The sequence below is a fragment of the Drosophila serrata genome, unplaced genomic scaffold, assembly GCF_035046125.1.
Source record: "Drosophila serrata isolate PLE 108 unplaced genomic scaffold, ASM3504612v1 contig_160, whole genome shotgun sequence".
Taxonomy (NCBI): Eukaryota; Metazoa; Arthropoda; class Insecta; order Diptera; family Drosophilidae; genus Drosophila; species Drosophila serrata.
This window is the reverse complement of record NW_028257058.1, coordinates 257071-271021: the sequence shown is the minus strand read 5'-3', so window position 1 is coordinate 271021 and position 13951 is coordinate 257071. Positions and strand designations below refer to the sequence as shown.

The 13951-nt window shown below is 34.7% G+C and overlaps 1 protein-coding gene and 1 long non-coding RNA gene across 16 annotated transcripts in view; one reads left to right on the top strand and one right to left on the bottom strand.

The window, feature by feature from the left end:
- Window positions 1-11439, top strand: part of Sox102F (transcription factor Sox102F) — a 37998-nt gene extending 26559 nt beyond the window's left edge. For 10 of the 15 annotated variants that reach the window (XM_086826390.1, XM_086826391.1, XM_086826392.1 and 7 more), the window contains 2 exons: window positions 6160-7077; window positions 8889-11439. In XM_086826390.1, the coding sequence (XP_086682516.1) occupies window positions 6160-7077; window positions 8889-9707 (1737 nt within the window). In that variant the 3' untranslated portion in view covers window positions 9708-11439. Of the gene's footprint in view, window positions 1-3608; window positions 4288-6159; window positions 7078-8888 lie in introns of those variants that run through there. The other 5 variants (XR_015270266.1, XR_015270267.1, XM_020954246.2 and 2 more) reach the window with 4 other exon arrangements.
- On the bottom strand, window positions 10310-11770 carry LOC147644536 (uncharacterized). The gene is made up of 3 exons (XR_015270268.1): window positions 11541-11770; window positions 10671-10762; window positions 10310-10613 (listed from the first exon to the last, which is right to left on the bottom strand). It is a non-coding gene; the product is annotated as an uncharacterized LOC147644536 (long non-coding RNA).
- Between the last annotated feature and the right edge of the window lie 2181 nt (window positions 11771-13951).

Sequence of the window (13951 nt, the reverse complement as noted above, 5' to 3'; positions counted from 1 at the left end):
ATATTTAATATAAAAAGGAATATATTCTTTAAATATAAAGAGAAGAATAGGAGAGTCCAATCCAAACAATGGTGTGGATCAAAACGGAGCTTAGTTTAAATTGTAGGTTAATAGGATTGGTAACTTTAGCACTTGAACCTATCTACCTTATAAGAGAATAGAAAGTCTCCTCAAATATCTACGTATGTATGTACCTGCTACAGATTTGAATAAAAACATGTGCTTTCTTGACATCCCAAGAGTGTTAAAAAAATAATACCGATTAGCGATTCAATCTTAATGCAAAATACTCAAGGTTAGGTTAATTAAATGCAGACCGAGTTGGGAATTCCAGCGTAAAGGTAGGGGGTAAAATGCTGTGAAGTCAGGTATATATGTACATTGCATATGATATTCGTCAAATTTTATTGTTAAACTATAAATAAACTAACAAATTCAAATTTTCATAGTCGAGAACAGAAATAAATAAATAAATTTTAAAATTCCATGCGATGCTGTAATCCAAGAATGATCATTTTATCTTATCAAAAAACAAGAAAGGAAGCTAACTTCGGCACGCCGAAGTTTATATACCCTTGCAGATGGAACTTCTATGACTAGGAATCCATACAATATAAATTATATATATTTGTGTTAAAAACAATGAAGTAATACCAGGTTTCATTTCATTAACCTATACATATTATTTGCAGCTTTACAATCACAGATTGGCATTTTTCTTCTACATCAAACAATCGTTTGCATGGCACCTATATGATATAGTTGTCCGATTTTCATCAAATTTTATACCAAAGTTAAGACTAATATAAAATGGCTAAACCTCAAATTTAATGATAATCTGTTGAAAACTGAAAAAGTTATAAATTTAATTGTATTAATTTTTCGTTCGTTCCTATGGGAGCTATATGATATTGTAGTCCGATTTTCATAAAATTTTATACAAAATTGTAGAGTATAGTAAAAGGGCTATATCTCAAATTTGATCAAATTCTGTTGAAAACTGAAAATGTTATAATTTTTTTTGTAAAAATTTTCCGATCATTTCTATGGCAGCTATATGATATAGTCGTCCGATCCGGCCCGTTCCGACATTTATACGAGTGAGAGTATGTAGAAGGCTTCAAAACTGAGAGACGGACAGACGGGCATTGCTAGATCGACTCGGCTGTTGATCCTGATCAAGAATATATATACTTTATATAGTCGGAGGTGCCTCCTTCACTGCGTTGCAACCTTCTGACTGAAATTATAATACCCTGCAAGGGTATGACAATGTATGCAGCAGTCAGAAGTGGGCATTACCAGCCGAGTCGATTTAGCCGGGTTAGTCTCCTCTGCTCCTAATGTAATGCAAAAACGTTTCGGTACCGGAGAATTTAACAGTCAATCAAATTTAACTGTAGCTTTCGATTTTTTTATTGGGTCTGTTGCTTTGTAACAATACTTGCAGTTTTCTAAAGGGTTCGTATTCTACATGTGTATGTAAATGTATATAATTCTGCGTATTGTAGTTTAAGTCAGAACAGTTAGGGAATCATCTATGACCATATAAAGTATACATAGATGTATATTCTTGATCAGCATCAATATGCGAGTCGAACTAGTCATGTCCGCCTGTTCTTCCCGGGGGACTATATATATATAGATGTCATAGAGCCGGAAAAATGATAGAAAAAATATTATTGCTCTTCCAGTTTTCAACATATTTTCATATAAGTTAAGATAAAGATACATATATATATATATATATATATATATATATATATATATATATATATTTGTACTATTCTTTAAATTTGAATTTTACTTTATAAAAAAAGGACCATTTATCATATACATATGTATGTATGTAGCTGACATAAAACCGATCGCCAAATGTAGACGAAAATGTAAATCTGTATTTTTAAAACTGTTACTGTAAAAAACTCTACAAATAATATGTATTGGTGAATGTATTGAAAGTAGGCATTACTTCGTTGTTTTTTAAATATATGTATATAATAATATATATTGTATAAACTATAAAAAAATCATATGAAAATATATATAAAAAAAATTTATAAAATCTTTAGTTATTCTAAGTTAGCTTTCTATTCTTTCCTATTTAACATAAATATTTGCAATTTTTATTGTAATAATTATTTATGAACAAACAAAAACAAAACAATCTGTAAGGGTATTCAACCGTTGACGTGACGAATTTAGCTTCCCTTATTTTATTATAATTTCAGTAACAAGTAATATAAAGTTTATATATGTTATATATATCAACAGCCGAGTCAATCTAGCCATATTCGCCTTGCGGAAAATTTTCAGGAAAAAAAAATCATAACTTATCCTGTTTTCAACAGATTTTAATCATATTTAAGATATAGACATATTATATTTATATTGTATTCAACAACTTACTTAAAATTTGTATAAAAATCGGACTACAGTATCATATAGCTGCCTCAGGAACGATCGAAAAATTAATACAATTAAAAATATTACTTTTTCAGTCTTCAACAGTTTTTCATCATTTTTATATACATACAGCCGTTTTATATTACTTAAAAATTGTGATTTTAATTTTATGAAAATCGGACGATTATATCATATAATATGTATAGGTGAATGAAATGAAAGCAGGCCTTACTTTTCTGTTTAGTGATCGAAGTTTTTTCTGCAAGGATATATAAATTTGGGCGTGCCGGAGTTATCTTCTTTGTTTTTTTTTGTTTTTTTTCCTATTATTGTTACTTATTGGTCGATCTAACCCCTTTTTTACTGATTAAAAATGATTTCTTTTTAAATCAACTAAAATGTCTGCTGTTTGAACCCGTAATAGGTTGAAATGTAGACCCACATTGAATATTCTTCTGGGTATACCTAAAATACGCCCCTGTGCCAATACTTTACATTGGCGAATGCCGTTAAAATGGTTTTGGAGAACGGCAAGGGAAAGAGGAAGGCCATACATATGTACATACATATATGTATGTATATATGATATTCACATGCCATGCAACTGAAGATACGGTATCCTTTTAATGAGTATGTACGTGTGTGTGTTACTGGCGTTCCCATTACTGTCCAACCGTAACGCAATGCTGCCAAATACAATGGCAAATAGAGTTTTGACAGAGACAATTGGCTGCTGAGACACACGAGTGTAACGTAACGGTAAACCCAACCACCACTTGCGAGACATTTCGCTGCCGCTGCAGAAAAGGGGCGGAGCTTGAACGTTTATGTACAATTGTGTTGGTTGGACAATGCCTTTTCTTGCCATCATCGATTCCGGAAGAAACAAAAAGGTTTTTGTTTCCTTCGGTATCTGTAGCGGGCGAGAAGAAGACCGCGCAACTGCAGTGAAAGAGCGAAAGAGAAAAGCATGCCAGAGAGCAAGGTGAAAATATCCGCTGTGAGAGCGAGACACTACCTCGTAATTCGTTAAACAATATGTATGAGAGCGAGAACAATAAAATCCACGCCCACACACTTATACGTCACTTGTGCCAACAACCAACCGCTCAGCGGCGAGCTTATAAGTTCACAGGGTGGAAAGAGAGAGATGAGAGCAAGACATGCAGAAGAGAATCGTGAATACTGAAAAGCAGCTTCTCGGCCGCCGCCAGCTCCAGCATCAGTTGCTCGGGATGCCTCGACGGGAAATGGCGACGGAAAATTCTTCGACGGATATAAGCAGTGTCTGCTAAAAACTAAACTTCTTTTTAATTATCTCTTGATCGAATTTCGAAAACAAAACAAGCGTGTCAATGTCTAACTAGGCTTGGCTTCGAACACCTTGCTTTAGGGGCGTGGCAATGGGCGATTGGGTAACGCCTTTTCGAAGAGAACCAAAGAATTCTCTTAATGCGACGTGAGTGCTCTTACCAGTTAGTGAAAGTGCATGAAATCTTCGTATTCACGTAAAGCGGTTTCGTCGCGATAACTTCTCTCTGTTGCGGACCTTACTTTTATTAAAGGAGTGAATACGTTGATGGTCGCCAACAAAGCTGGTAAGACAACGTTATATAATTGCATTCTGGTCCAGCGGACATTCGCTTGAGAGAGTTCGTTACGCGCTCCGAAGAGAACGGTTAAGTTACGGTTACGGTTCCGGATACCAATACCGATACGGGATACGGGATACACGCGATTTGTCCATTGTCCCATCGCCCTTCTCTGACTCTCTGGCCAATCAGGCGCAGTGACTAATTTTCTGGGGCCACATCCCCCTTCTGTGTTTAACATTTTATGCTGGCAGGAGGATTGACTTACTTGTGTAAGGGCACAACACATGTATGTACATTCGTTTAGAACATATATATACACATTTATATATATGTATATATATATAGCTTGTGGGAGTGAAAAAAATTAACCTTTGAAATCAAGAACTTCTGGCATAAGCTCGTTTGTATTACATTGTGAGTGGTGAATATTGGAAGCTAATTATAGCTTAAGTAAACGATGTCAACAGAATCGAAACTACTGTGTTTAAATTTGATAAATTACAATTTGTTAACTAAATAAAACGTTTGGAAACTCCCTGGTTATTAATTTGGCCTAACGTCTCGGACGATGTTTTTTAATTCAATTAAAATGTTTTCTTTTTGTTTACCGCTAGGCTCAAGTAGTTTCCAAGTAGTTTACTTTGTTCCATTATCAGTACTTAGTTGCCAATTGTCCCGACTTTAAACTAAAGTCTAACAAGAGTGAGAAACTACAAGCAGGTTAAATATTTTGGTTATTACATGTTATCATAAAATGTCATATAATGTCATATTTTTGGAATTGAAGGTGCCATCGTCAATTTGGTCCTACTTCGTTAAGAGGTGTTTTTATACCCTTGCAGGGTATTATAATTTCAGTCAAAAGTTTGCAACGCAGTGAAGAAGGCACCTCCGACCATATAAAGTATATATATTCTTGATCTATATACTCTCACTCGTATATATGTCGGAACGGGCCGGATCGGACGACTATATCATATAGCTGCCATAGGAATGATCGGAAAATTTTTCATACATTTTTTTTAACATTTTCAGTTTTCAATAGAATTGGATCAAATTTAAAATATAGCCATTTTATTATACTCTACAATTTCGTGTAAAATTTTATGAAAATCGGACTACAATATCATATAGCTCCCATAGGAACGATCGAAAAATTAATACAATTAAAAATTATAACTTTTTCAGTTTTCAACAGATTATCATAAAATTTGAGGTTTAGCCATTTTATATTAGTCTCAACTTTGGTATCAAATTTGATGAAAATCGGACAACTATATCATATAGGTGCCATGCAAACGATTGTTTGATGTACAAGAAAAATGCAAATCTGTGAATGTAAAACTGCAAATATAATATGTATAGGTTAATGAAATGAAACCTGGTATTACTTCATTGTTTTTAACACAAATATTTATAATTTATATTGTATGGATTCCTAGTCATAGAAGTTCCATCTGCAAGGGTATATAAACTTCGGCGTGCCGAAGTTAGCTTCCTTTCTTGTTGTTCGATCATTTCGACCAAAAATTCGGATCGTAGTTGCAGTTTTTGAGCCCCCCGAATGAAACCGAACGGATAAAGAAAGTTATGAGTTAGAATGTCTGAAGAAAGCAACGATAAGATGAATACTATAATAAACACCCGTGCTAGCTCATTCCCTGGTAAAATTTACAAATTAACAAAAAATGTATTATAATAATTGTAGTTTTATTGGCTCTTTTTATCAAGATCTTAATAATATTGACTCTTCTTTAATTTTCTTAAATTAACTTGGGTTCTCGCTCGAAAACTGTTTTTATTTTTGCTTTCAAATAACTAACACCATTTTCGCAGGGGGCAGTAAAAAGCTTAAATAATTTATTTTTTCAAAAATTCTTCCATTTTAAACGTTCTACATACATTTTATCGCTGCTCCAAATTTATAGATAGTTGACCTTTGTGTAGAACAAACTCGAATACCCTTGAAGTTTGCAATTGGAAAAAACCTGTACAGGAGAGAAAGACATTTGCGTATTTTCCCATAAGTTGAATTTATTGATAGCGTTCCTATGACAACTATATGATATAACAATTTGGGTGTATTCACTTAATTTACTGATTTTTTTATGGTAGCTATATGCTCATTCGATTCCAATTCTTATTATATTTATTTTAGCCTCACTACGACGGGATGACAGACATTGAACATCAACAACATCTACAAAATGTCCAAAGATTACAGCATGAAAACTGCTTCCAGGAGTTGCATAACCAGCTGAGCAATCAGTTTGGCGCGTCGGTTCGATTCCCAGCACCACCTCCGCCGACGCCACATCAACATCAGACTGGAGTTACTGCCGTGTCCTCCGGTAACTTGGTACCATTCCTTCCCGCCTTCTTGCAGCCACAGCCAATACCAAACCAGGCGCAACAACAGCTGTTACAGTTAATGCCGTCAGGACCTGGTCACCCGGCATTTGATCCCCTGAGTGGACACAAAATGTCCTCCATGACACCAACAATGTGGTCCACAGCAGCGGTGGCGGCGGCGGCTCATATACAGGCTGCTCTCGCGGCTGCAGCTGTTGCCGCGGCCTCCAATAGTAATAATAAAAATAATACAAAAACCAATACTAATAATAATAATAGTGAGCCAGCAGCAACAAGCATTGATCTCGAGGTCGGAGGAAAACGAAGAGGTGGCAATGGTAATGGATCATCGTCCTCCGCCATGTCCAGACCAGAGTCGCCACAATTTGAGAATCCCTATGCTATCTCCGTTTGCTACAGTCACAATACACCGCCCGAGTCGCCTACGAACAACCGAGCTATCGAGTGTTCCAAGGCGGATAATCTCTGTGAATCGATCCAGGACTCTGACATGATGGAGGCACCACTGAATCTAACTAAGCCAAAGGTGTCACCGTGCTCTTCGCCGACAAGTTGCCATCAGCACAAAGAACATAGTCACCATTATCATTGTGAAAGTCTGCCCACAACAGCCTGCCTTGTGTCTAGTCCGCCATTAAGCTGGCAACCTCAAGGACCAGGACATCATTATAACGAAATTGAGTCGTCTCTTATGAAAAGCCATGTATGTACTATCTCTAAATTACTGCACACTAGGAAAATACTCGACTATTTCGATTTGTACTCTGGTTTTTTGAACCTCAAGAGCGGGGGGGAGGGCCTCCATCATAACCATGCATGATATTCCCTATACGACTAATATATTTGTATAAGAAACGACTCCAAATAGTAAACCCCAAACTAAAAAATAATAAGAAAGAATCATTTGTATATATTTGTATTAAAAAAACAACGAAATAATTCCTACTTTCATTTCAATCACCTTTTCATAAAATTAAAACCAAAATTCAAGAAAATAATATAGAATGGCTACTTCTCAAATATGATACAAATATGTTGAAAACTGAGTAAATTATTATTTAAAATTTTTTTTAGTATCTCGATTTTCCTGAAAAATAAAACAAAATTCTATAATAAAACAAAAATAGCTATATTCCAAATTTGATGAAAATATGTTGAAAACTGCAAAGTAATACATTGTGTTTCTAAAAATTTTCCGACCGGTGGCTTCGTATGACAGCTATATGATACTGAATCTTATACATTGCAAACTTCTAACTAAATTATAATACCCTGCAAGGGTATAAATAAATAAATAAATCTTTTTAATAATCTTTATAATTTTTAATCATCTGAATATTTATTACGAAAGAAAAAGTACTTACAGTGTCTTTCAAAGAACTGTATAAAAACTCCATTAGAAATATTAGAAATGCGCTAGACCCGTTGTACTACTTTTTTGGGCCATTAAAATGTGTAAATCGCTGTTAGTTATAGGTGGAGATACATATCGATGAAAAATCTGTAAAAATTTACTAGAGTACAAGTTAATGCTTTATTTATATTATTATTATTATTTTCTTTTTTTATACCCTTAGAGGGTATTATAATTTCAGTCAGTCAGAAGTTTGCAACACACTGAAGGAGGCACCTCCGACCATATAAAGTATATATATTCTTAATCAGGATCAACAGACGAGTCGATCTAACCATGTCCGTCTGTCCTTCTGTCCGTCTGTCCGTTTCTACGCAAACTAGTCCCTCAGTTTTGAAGCTATCTTAATGAAACTTTGTAGTTATTCTTCTATATACTCTCACTCGTATATATGTCGGAGCGGATCGAACGACTACATCATATAGCTGACATAGGAATGATCGGAAAATTTTTACAAAACAAAATATAACAGTTTTCAACAGAATTTAATCACATTTGAGATATAGCCCTTTTATATTACTTAATAATTTTGTGTTAAATTTTTATGACAATCGGACTACTATATCATATAGCTTCATATGAACGATCGAGAAATTAATACGTTTAAAAATTAAAACTTTTTTAGATTTCAACAGATTTTCATCAAATTTGAGATATAGCCATTTCATATTATTCTACAATTTTGTGTAAAATTTTATAAAAATCTGACTACTATATCATATATGTAGCTCCCATAGGAACGATCGTTAGATATAGAGGAAAAATGCAAATCTGTGAATGTAAAACTGTAAATATAATATGTATAGGTGAATGAAATGAAAGGCATGTATTATTTCATTGTTTTTTTTAACCAAAATATATATAACTTATATTGTATGGATTCCTAGTCATCGAAGCTCTATCTGCAAGGGTATATAGACTTCGGCGTGGCGAAGTTAGCTTACTTTATTATTTTTTAATTTAAACTTCAATACTTAAATAAATTTTAATAACGTCAATGCATATCGAAATAGAAATCATAGAAATCACGATACTTTATAGAAATATTTACAAAAGTTTTGTTTTCATGATACATATTAATTATGTGAATCTCTTTACAGTGCCGAGGAGGTTGGAATAATGCCGTTGGTGGATCTCGGGCAATGCGACTAAGTCGAGATTCCATTAATAGTTGCGGTACAAATTCAGAAAGATCAACAGCTCTAGATCCCGAAAATGTCAATCTTGGACAGCCCATAGCTCCACCGCCGCCCCCACCGTCGACATCTTCATCATCACTGCCACTGAGGCAGGGCAGCAATGGACATAGTCACGGGCATAATCATGGACACAGTAAGCCGCATATTAAACGACCGATGAATGCGTTTATGGTTTGGGCCAAAGATGAAAGACGAAAGATATTAAAAGCTTGTCCAGACATGCACAATTCAAATATATCGAAGATTTTGGGGGCCCGTTGGAAGGCCATGTCGAATGCCGATAAGCAACCGTATTACGAAGAGCAATCCCGTCTCTCAAAGCTCCATATGGAACAGCATCCCGACTATCGTTATCGCCCGCGGCCCAAGCGAACCTGTATTGTTGATGGGAAAAAGATGCGTATATCGGAATATAAGGTCTTAATGCGTAATCGACGGGCTGAGATGAGACAACTCTGGTGCCGAACGGGTGGCGTTGGTGGAGACTCGGGTTCGGGAAATGCCTGTGCCGATTCCGGAGAGGGAGGACATGGACCCAATGTGCATGCAGCGGCTGCAGCTGTTGCCGTAGCCGCATATCATTTACAGGATGTTGGCAACGCTGTAGCGCCTTCTTCGCAGCAACTCTTTTATCCTCCAGAAAGCTTATCACCTTCGGGCTTTTCGTCTTCGGATGATACGGAGTTGGCGTCCACACAACGTGAACTATTGGACGATTAAGAAAGCTAAGAATTTAAAGATATAAAGCAAAGCTCGAACCTGCGTAAACAAGAAAAAAAGCCAACTTCGGAAGGCCGAAGCTTGTATACCCTTGCAGCTTGTAGTATAACTTTTAAAATCATAGCATAATTTATATATGTATGTATATTTAGCGGTGTGGGAACGACCCAAAAAAGTCGGTCACTAAATATTTAACAATACCCACTCACAAGCCATGGATATTACCTTTTCTTCTCCATAATCCTTAAGTATTTTTAACTATTGTGCCTATTACGAAGAAATCCAAAACATTGTCATATATGAATTCAATTGCAAACATTATATGTTAGCAACTTTTGGGATCGCCATCGTATAGGAATTTTGTTTGCTTTGATTTTGTCATAGTTGTCCGATCGGTCATATAGACTACCCACAATCGATTGCATACAGAGCTTAAAAAAAGCGGCGGCACTATCGATGTATTTTCTCGAATATTGCGGTGTTATTGAAATAAATAGACTACCCACAATCGATTGCATACAGAGCTTTAAAAAAGCGGCGGCACTATCGATGTATTTTTTGGAATATTGCGGTGTTATTGAAATAAATATTTCTACTATAAATATGAATTCAATAATGTATTTAAAATTATACCAATTCAACAATTTTGACTGAATTTCTCATTTTTATATGGAGGGAAAGTACAGTAATGTCTACTATATCCGTAAATATCGAACAATGTCGCCATATTTTTCAGCTCTAAGACAAACGGATAGTGGGGTTATTGATTTTGTTTTGTTATTTTAGGGGTAGTATCGAATTTTCATTTCATTTTTCTTACAATTAATTAAATTTTTGAAAAAAAAAAATTGGGAAAAGGTTAGAAAATGAAAGTACAGGTCTCTCTGTTTTTCAAGTTGTGGTTTCCTGCAAGGGTTGATTGTTCTTATTTGAGGCTTTTTGTTACGCTTTTTCGATACCAACCTGAGCAATGCGATGTGGTCGAGGAAATTTCCAATTTTTTATTCTTTGTCAAAGAAAGTAAGAGGGAAACACAAAAATCACGTGAAGAATAACTGAAGGAAAATAATAGAATATAATTCGTAAGCTTTGTAAATATAATACGAATAATTTAGCTGTTTAAGTTTCAGTTCAAGTGCCATTACGTATATTTGTAATAATATATATATATTTATATATATATAAATATATAATATATATATAATACAATATATATATATATATTACATATAGTTAATTTGTGACAAACCATATACTTGCAATTTTTGTGCCATTTTACATATGCACCAAAAATGCTGTTAGCCATATTAAATATAATAATAAATGCTATATAATCAAATTTATGCAATTCTGAAAATTATAAAATAACTAGTTTATAATTTGTAAAATATATATGAGGAATAAAACCTAAATAGTTTTTTTGATTTGAAAACTGAATTTTGTCCAAAATTCTCCAAAATGCATCACCCAGGATAATGTATAAAATTTATGATGAATAATTGAACCAATAAAACTTTTTCATTCTTGAAAATAGTTAGATAAATCATTTAATAATTTCCAACGTGAGAAATAATACCTTTATTTTATAAATAAATTAACATATGGTTAGAAAATATTGATGCATATGTACTTATATATAATTAGATATTTATATTAAGACTTCCTGAAATTGGAAAATAGGAAGTTTAAAAAAAAAAGAATGAATAAAATTAATGGTATTCCTATTGTCCAACACAAAGCCTTTTTATTCCGTTCACACAACCGCATTAGTCTTTCATGTACACCTAAAAATATGGTTAAATACAAAAATATTAAAAACAAAATTCCAATTACTTTTTTAGCTTGGATAAACTCTACGTGGTAATATGCCATTACAATTTTAATTTTTCTTAAAAGTTTGGGACATTCCCAAACATTTGTTAAATTGTAGTTTTCTACCGGACACCTCATAACAAAAATTGTAAGTAATATGAAAAAGGGGGTTGTCAAATTTATTTTATCCATAACTAATACATTGTAACTAAGAATACCACTGATTTCATAACTAATATTTCAATTTCCTTCGGTATGTATTTCTCTTTTTTTTTAACTCATCGATATTTTAACCATCGATATAATCCATTAATATCGCGAAAAGGTTGCGTACCATTTATACGCTCCTTTTTTGCTGATCTTGAAATTTTGAATCATAATAAATGATTATGCTTATACGAAGTCGGAAGAAGTCGAAGAAGGAATAATTTACCAACTATTTTGGGCTTTTCAGTAACAGAAAACATGCAGATAGTGGCAGATTGTGTTGGCACTGTAATAAAATGAATTAGATGACACGAAATTGGAAATTCTAAATTGATATTCTTTAAAAAAGACCAAATGCCCTGAAGAGTGTGCATGGAGCACAAAATATATTCAAAATAAGGTACAAGAAAGATTTTAAGTTCACATGAATTCCCTTAACCTTCTGCCTCGTTTTGTACGTGTGCTCTTAGTGACGGTAGGAAAACGATATCGGTAAAAAAAAATCGATCAATGTTGAGTTTGCTGTTGAAAACATCGATTTGATGTTTAACTATTTTTACTGAACGTCGATGTATCGGCAAGATTCTATTATTTAGTCAAATAAGGAATCTCCGAAATGAACTTTGGCACATATGGTAATGGTCTATAAACTCCAAATCGTAGACGCTAGAATGCATGTGAAGTAGAGTTGAAGAAACATCAATGTTTGCTTGAATTGATGTTTGTGAGTACTTTCCTGGAAACCATCGATTAATAATCAATGTTTAACAAGAAACCATATTTTTTCATCCATAATTATCTTTGATAACATTAAGAAAAAAGTTTTTATTTAGTAAGTTAGTAAATAGCCTTTGTTAAGTGTTGCAGTGTTCATCCAAAACATAAACAAAGCTTGTTATAATGAACCGTTCAACGGAAGGAGAAAGGCAGATGGATCTCTGTGGAAAGACCAAACAAGAGACAAGACAAAACTAAATCGCGTTGCCTGTTTGTGGAATAGCATTGAGCAATTAATTTAGTTGACTACTTAAATAATTTCTGCAGGCATATTTATATTTAAAAAACAACATTAAAATTCATACTTGCTTTCTTAATTTAAAAAAATATCACCTATTTCATTTAAAAAAATAGCACCTATTTAATTTATTATTTTTAAAATATTTTAGCTATTTTTGGCTATTAAATGTTGCTGTCGATAAAAAGAATTTTCGATTGATGTTGCAAGGGTTGTTTGTTGAACGAAACAGTTAGTTAAAAAAAAATTTAATATGTAAAATAGTGATAAGCAACTTTAAAGAAAGTTTAAAACTATTTTTTCGCGGTCAAGGAACCCTTCGACAAAAGTCGAAGCATCATATATTTATATTTTTCTTTTGGAATCGACATTTTTTTCTGAACTTTTTCCATACCTCTCATGATGAATTTCATCTTGACCCGAGCAGCGACGGCGGCACAATGAATTACCCCACTGAGCGCTCGGAATGAATTTGATCATGAGTCGAGCAGCGACGTCGACATCATGAATTACCCCGGCCACGCATGAATAAAAGCGAATGAGAACGTTACATAAAAGATACCTACCGATCAGGTTCGCATGAAAGTCAGTATGGATTTGGCTTAAAAGTCCGACTGGACTCTTTCTGCTGCCATTCTCGATCGAAGAGCGAGGAGCCCTATCTAACCGGCAGCACGGCTTCAGGAAGAAGCGGAGTACGATTGACGCTATTCGAGAGGTAGCACAGTTGGCTTCAAACGCGATCGAAGGCGAAAGATGGCAGGTAAACACCAAGCAATATTGTCTGCACCCTAGGTGTCAGGATTTGCGGCTTCCGCTGCCGGATGGCTGCGCCGTTGTGGGGTTCGCGGACGACATAGCGCTGGTCACTGTGGAGAAGCACCTGGCCGACGTCTCCTAAAAATGCAGCCTTGCAATTGTCATGGCTGACAGATAACGTACTCTCGCTTGCAGAACACAAAACGGAAGCAGTACTGATAAGTAGCAGAAAGGTCGTCAAAAAAGTTAACTTTAGGGTCAGCTCGATAACCATCGAGTCCAGTCTGGCCATAAAGTACCTAGGAGTCAGTGGTGACCTCGACCACCCCATATGCAGCGCCACCATATCGGCCGAAACCATGAAACCTGCTAGCTACTGCCGGCAGTGTAAGTCTGTCTACACACGCTGCGCGTTGCGCATCTCCAGCTGTTTCTGCACTGTGTCAGAGGA